Here is a 7,884-nt window from a genome sequence, read left to right on the forward strand (position 1 = left end):
GGCCTCGAGCGAGGGGAGAAAATGCATGGTCAAGAAGCCTTTTATATTCAGGGGGCACAAAGGGCCCTTTCAGGGGCCCTTCAATGATGATACTGTGCTGAATGACACTGAGATTTTAAACTCAAATCCAGTCACAGTCCCGTTCACTCAAATACACTTCTTTTCATCCAGGAAAGTCACTGCTGGGACTTTCAGAGGAAACTTTAAGTCTGTGAATGTTTTTTGAGCCACTGTCATTGTCATTGTCTTTGTGGATCAATACAGAACCAGATTGTCCACAGATTGTCCACAAGAGGGAGGTGCGTAACTAAGAAAAGGAGCTGCAATATTTCCTGTACTTTATGGAGTGCTAAAATCAATTTGCGAATGGTACAATATGTCAAGATACAGATTTTTGCTTAAAATACAGGAACTGAAGTTGTATTTAAGTAAAGTACTAACAGTTAATCGCTGTTTGTTTGCAGCAGAGTTGTGCGTGCCAAGCCAAGCTCGCTCTGCATTGTACCACTCATTCTAATTCAAGAGCCGTCCACCACCAGAAGGGAGAGCCAAAATCTGTACATTCAAAGAACTCACATTCTATTTGTATAAGTTAATGCTCTGCTATACCAGTAGATGTCATTTTACTTTCAAATGAATGACATGATTTTGTAAAATTCCCATCACAAAAAGACTTCCATTGCTTTTGTCACGTGAGGATCCTGCTCTGGCCTTGTGTTCATGTCCCCAGGACATGAATATGGATCCTCTCTCAATTAGAGCGGCAAACACAGAGCGCGCCACAACACAGAGTACTATACTTATTAAAGTATACTTATACTTATTAAACTGGCTGTACGTGTTATAGACTGCTGCCTTTATATAGACATGTTCATATTCATTTCATGTACAAACCTTTAGTCCCTTTGTTTGTCCCTCAGCACCGTTCATGTCCCATGTCCTGTATTGGACGCTCTGGTTAGTGTTGTTTCCAGGGTCATGGAAAGACTCGTCCCCTCATTATGATGTCATTAGTCTGTGTCAATGACACACATGATGCAGCTATATTGGTTTTCTTCATTTGAGTTGAGTTTGAGGTTTAAAAACCTCATAGTTTATTTTCTATAGCGAGACAAAGTCGACCACAATTTATGATGTTTATTCATTGTCCCGTAGGGAAATTTGTCCTCCTTATTGTTTCCTCCTCCATTCACTTCTGTTTCCCTACTACAATACTTACAGTATGTGGTACTACAATACTTACAGTATGTGGTACTACAATACTTACAGTATGTGGTACTACAATACTTACAGTATGTGGTACTACAAAACTTACAGTATGTGGTACTACAATACTTACAGTATGTGGTACTACAATACTCTACAATACTTACAGTATGTGGTACTACAATACTTACAGTATGTGGTACTACAATACTTACAGTATGTGGTACTACAATACTTACAGTACAATACTTACAGTATGTGGTACTACAGTACTTACAGTACAATACTTACAGTATGTGGTACTACAGTACTTACAGTACAATACTTACAGTATGTGATACTACAATACTCTACAATACTTACAGTATGTGGTACTACAATACTTACAGTATGTGGTACTACAAAACTTACAGTATGTGGTACTACAATACTCTACAATACTTACAGTATGTGGTACTACAATACTTACAGTATGTGGTACTACAAAACTTACAGTATGTGGTACTACAATACTCTACAATACTTACAGTATGTGGTACTACAATACTTACAGTATGTGGTACTACAATACTTACAGTATGTGGTACTACAATACTCTACAATACTTACAGTATGTGGTACTACAAAACTTACAGTATGTGGTACTACAAAACTTACAGTATGTGGTACTACAATACTCTACAATACTTACAGTATGTGGTACTACAGTACTTACAGTACAATACTTACAGTATGTGGTACTACAGTACTTACAGTATGTGGTACTACAATACTTACAGTATGTGGTACTACAATACTTACAGTACAATACTTACAGTATGTGGTACTACAATACTTTACAATACTTACAGTATGTGGTACTACAAAACTTACAGTATGTGGTACTACAAAACTTACAGTATGTGGTACTACAATACTTACAGTACAATACTTACAGTATGTGATACTACAATACTTACAGTACAATACTTACAGTATGTGGTACTACAATACTTACAGTATGGGGTACTACAATACTTACAGTATGTGGCACTACAAAACTTACAGTATGTGGTACTACAATACTCTACAATACTTACAGTATGTGGTACTACAATACTTACAGTATGTGGTACTACAAAACTTACAGTATGTGGTACTACAATACTCTACAATACTTACAGTATGTGGTACTACAATACTTACAGTATGTGGTACTACAATACTTACAGTATGTGGTACTACAATACTCTACAATACTTACAGTATGTGGTACTACAAAACTTACAGTATGTGGTACTACAAAACTTACAGTATGTGGTACTACAATACTCTACAATACTTACAGTATGTGGTACTACAGTACTTACAGTACAATACTTACAGTATGTGGTACTACAATACTTACAGTTCAATACTTACAGTATGTGGTACTACAGTACTTACAGTATGTGGTACTACAATACTTACAGTATGTGGTACTACAATACTTACAGTACAATACTTACAGTATGTGGTACTACAATACTTTACAATACTTACAGTATGTGGTACTACAAAACTTACAGTATGTGGTACTACAAAACTTACAGTATGTGGTACTACAATACTTACAGTACAATACTTACAGTATGTGATACTACAATACTTACAGTACAATACTTACAGTATGTGGTACTACAATACTTACAGTATGGGGTACTACAATACTTACAGTATGTGGCACTACAATACTCTACAATACTTACAGTATGTTGTACTACAATACTTTACAATACTTACAGTATGTGGTACTACAATACTTACAGTATGCTGGACTACAATACTCTACAATACTTACAGTATGTGGTACTACAATACTTACAGTATGTGGTACTACAATACTTACAGTATGTTGTACTACAATACTTACAGTATGCTGGACTACAATACTCTACAATACTTACAGTATGTGGTACTACAATACTTACAGTATGTGGTACTACAATACTTACAGTATGTGATACTACAATACTTACAGTACAATACTTACAGTATGTGGTACTACAATACTCACAGTATGTGGTACTACAAAACTTACAGTATGTGGTACTACAAAACTTACAGTATGTGGTACTACAATACTCTACAATACTTACAGTATGTGGTACTACAATACTTACAGTATGTGGTACTACAATACTTACAGTATGTTGTACTACAATACTTACAGTACAATACTTACAGTATGTGATACTACAATACTTACAGTACAATACTTACAGTATGTGGTACTACAATACTCACAGTATGTGGTACTACAGTACTTTAAGTATGTTGTACTACAATACTTACAGTATGTGGTACTACAATACTTACAGTATGTGGTACTACAATACTTACAGTATGTGGTACTACAATACTTACAGTACAATACTTACAGTATGTGGTACTACAGTACTTACAGTACAATACTTACAGTATGTGGTACTACAATACTTACAGTATGTGGTACTACAAAACTTACAGTATGTGGTACTACAATACTCTACAATACTTACAGTATGTGGTACTACAATACTTACAGTATGTGGTACTACAAAACTTACAGTATGTGGTACTACAATACTCTACAATACTTACAGTATGTGGTACTACAATACTTACAGTATGTGGTACTACAAAACTTACAGTATGTGGTACTACAATACTCTACAATACTTACAGTATGTGGTACTACAATACTTACAGTATGTGGTACTACAATACTCTACAATACTTACAGTATGTGGTACTACAAAACTTACAGTATGTGGTACTACAAAACTTACAGTATGTGGTACTACAATACTCTACAATACTTACAGTATGTGGTACTACAGTACTTACAGTACAATACTTACAGTATGTGGTACTACAGTACTTACAGTATGTGGTACTACAATACTTACAGTATGTGGTACTACAATACTTACAGTACAATACTTACAGTATGTGGTACTACAATACTTTACAATACTTACAGTATGTGGTACTACAAAACTTACAGTATGTGGTACTACAATACTTACAGTACAATACTTACAGTATGTGATACTACAATACTTACAGTACAATACTTACAGTATGTGGTACTACAATACTTACAGTATGGGGTACTACAATACTTACAGTATGTGGCACTACAAAACTTACAGTATGTGGTACTACAATACTCTACAATACTTACAGTATGTGGTACTACAATACTTACAGTATGTGGTACTACAAAACTTACAGTATGTGGTACTACAATACTCTACAATACTTACAGTATGTGGTACTACAATACTTACAGTATGTGGTACTACAATACTTACAGTATGTGGTACTACAATACTCTACAATACTTACAGTATGTGGTACTACAAAACTTACAGTATGTGGTACTACAAAACTTACAGTATGTGGTACTACAATACTCTACAATACTTACAGTATGTGGTACTACAGTACTTACAGTACAATACTTACAGTATGTGGTACTACAATACTTACAGTTCAATACTTACAGTATGTGGTACTACAGTACTTACAGTATGTGGTACTACAATACTTACAGTATGTGGTACTACAATACTTACAGTACAATACTTACAGTATGTGGTACTACAATACTTTACAATACTTACAGTATGTGGTACTACAAAACTTACAGTATGTGGTACTACAAAACTTACAGTATGTGGTACTACAATACTTACAGTACAATACTTACAGTATGTGATACTACAATACTTACAGTACAATACTTACAGTATGTGGTACTACAATACTTACAGTATGGGGTACTACAATACTTACAGTATGTGGCACTACAATACTCTACAATACTTACAGTATGTTGTACTACAATACTTTACAATACTTACAGTATGTGGTACTACAATACTTACAGTATGCTGGACTACAATACTCTACAATACTTACAGTATGTGGTACTACAATACTTACAGTATGTGGTACTACAATACTTACAGTATGTTGTACTACAATACTTACAGTATGCTGGACTACAATACTCTACAATACTTACAGTATGTGGTACTACAATACTTACAGTATGTGGTACTACAATACTTACAGTATGTGATACTACAATACTTACAGTACAATACTTACAGTATGTGGTACTACAATACTCACAGTATGTGGTACTACAAAACTTACAGTATGTGGTACTACAAAACTTACAGTATGTGGTACTACAATACTCTACAATACTTACAGTATGTGGTACTACAATACTTACAGTATGTGGTACTACAATACTTACAGTATGTTGTACTACAATACTTACAGTACAATACTTACAGTATGTGATACTACAATACTTACAGTACAATACTTACAGTATGTGGTACTACAATACTCACAGTATGTGGTACTACAGTACTTTAAGTATGTTGTACTACAATACTTACAGTATGTGGTACTACAATACTTACAGTATGTGGTACTACAATACTTACAGTATGTGGTACTACAGTAATTTAAGTATGTTGTACTACAATACTTACAGTACAATACTTTAAGTATGTGGTACTACAATACTTACGGTACAATACTTACAGTATGTGGTACTACAGTACTTTAAGTATGTGGTACTACAATACTTACAGTACAATACTTTAAGTATGTGGTACATTCTTAAAAAGCAGCGGGAACGACAAAGAAAAGTTTTCATGTAAAAATAAAATCTATATAAAACAAAAGTTTTGTCTTTGGCATTTTTCCCCAAAAAATGCTTTTCTACGAAACGATTAATCTCCCCAAAGTATTTGCATAAATAAAAGAATATTTATGTTGAACTAGAACTATTAGCTGGACCATAGCCTCATGTTGTCACTGTGTTTCCAGGACGACGATCAGCTGAGAGACCCAGACCTCATCCATAACGCCCAGGATCTGACCTTCATGTTTGGAGACACGTCCCTCACGGCTAACGGGACGTCCAGTTCCAGGGAGGACACTCAGGACGGAGGGACGAGCTGGAGTGTGAACGGAAAGAGGAGCGGCAGCACCTCAGAGGAAGCTCTGGAGAGAGACCTGGACTCCAGAGACCAGGAGCTACTGAGCAGAGGGACAAGACTGGTGTTCCCCACACAAGACCAGCTATGATCTGACCACAACAACCCAGGATCTCCATGATCTGACCACAACGACCCAGGATCTCCATGATCTGACCACAACGACCCAGGATCTCCATGATCTGACCTACACGACCCAGGATCTCCATGATCTGACCACAACGACCCAGGATCTCCATGATCTGACCACAACGACCCAGGATCTCCATGATCTGACCTACACGACCCAGGATCTCCATGATCTGACCACAACGACCCAGGATCTCCATGATCTGACCACAACGACCCAGGATCTCCTTGATCTGACCACAACGACCCAGGATCTCCATGATCTGACCTACACGGCCCAGGATCTCCATGATCTGACCACAACGACCCAGGATCTCCATGATCTGACCACAACGGCCCAGGATCTCCATGATCTGACCTACACGACCCAGGATCTCCTTGATCTGACCACAACGACCCAGGATCTCCATGATCTGACCTACAACGACCCAGGATCTCCATGATCTGACCTACACGACCCAGGATCTCCTTGATCTGACCACAACGACCCAGGATCTCCATGATCTGACCACAACGGCCCAGGATCTCCATGATCTGACCTACACGACCCAGGATCTCCTTGATCTGACCACAACGACCCAGGATCTCCATGATCTGACCACAACGACCCAGGATCTCTATGATCTGACCTACACGACCCAGGATCTCCATGATCTGACCTACACGACCAGGATCTCTATGATCTGACCTACACGACCCAGGATCTCCATGATCTGACCACAACGACCCAGGATCTCCATGATCTGACCACAACGGCCCAAGATCTCCATGATCTGACCTACAATGACCCAGGATCTCCATGATCTGACCTACACGACCAGGATCTCTATGATCTGACCTACACGACCCAGAATCTCCATGATCTGACCTACACGACCCAGGATCTCCATGATCTGACCTACACGACCAGGATCTCTATGATCTGACCTACACAACCCAGGATCTCCATGATCTGACCACAACGACCCAAGATCTCCATGATCTGACCACAACTGCCCAAGATCTCCATGATCTGACCTACACGACCAGGATCTCTATGATCTGACCTACACAACCCAGGATCTCCATGATCTGACCTACACGACCCAGGATCTCCATGATCTGACCACAACGGCCCAGGATCTCCATGATCTGACCTACACGACCAGGATCTCTATGATCTGACCTACACAACCCAGGATCTCCATGATCTGACCACAACGACCCAAGATCTCCATGATCTGACCACAACGGCCCAAGATCTCCATGATCTGACCTACACGACCAGGATCTCTATGATCTGACCTACACAACCCAGGATCTCCATGATCTGACCTACACAACCCAGGATCTCCATGATCTGACCTACACGACCCAGGATCTCCATGATCTGACCACAACGGCCCAGGATCTCCATGATCTGACCACAACGACCCAGGATCTCCATGATCTGACCACAACGGCCCAGGATCTCCATGATCTGACCACAACGACCCAGGATCTCCATGACAACCTGCTCCAAGTCTTCAAGGAGCTTTGGAGC

General features: G+C 38.5%; 1 protein-coding gene across 1 annotated transcript in view; it reads left to right on the forward strand.

Moving 5' to 3' along the window:
* slc9a7 (solute carrier family 9 member 7) overlaps positions 1 to 6,364 on the forward strand; it is a 61,897-nt gene extending 55,533 nt beyond the window's left edge. Inside the window, exon 16 of the mRNA XM_072439369.1 lies at positions 6,064 to 6,364. Coding sequence (XP_072295470.1) covers positions 6,064 to 6,324 — 261 coding nt within the window. The 3' untranslated portion in view covers positions 6,325 to 6,364. The remainder of the gene's footprint in view (positions 1 to 6,063) is intronic.
* The last annotated feature ends 1,520 nt before the right edge of the window (positions 6,365 to 7,884 follow it).

Source organism: Eucyclogobius newberryi, unplaced genomic scaffold (genome assembly GCF_026437365.1).
Source record: "Eucyclogobius newberryi isolate DKJ021-1_F unplaced genomic scaffold, fEucNew1.0.hap1 SCAF_9, whole genome shotgun sequence".
NCBI classification, from domain to species: domain Eukaryota; kingdom Metazoa; phylum Chordata; class Actinopteri; order Gobiiformes; family Gobiidae; genus Eucyclogobius; species Eucyclogobius newberryi.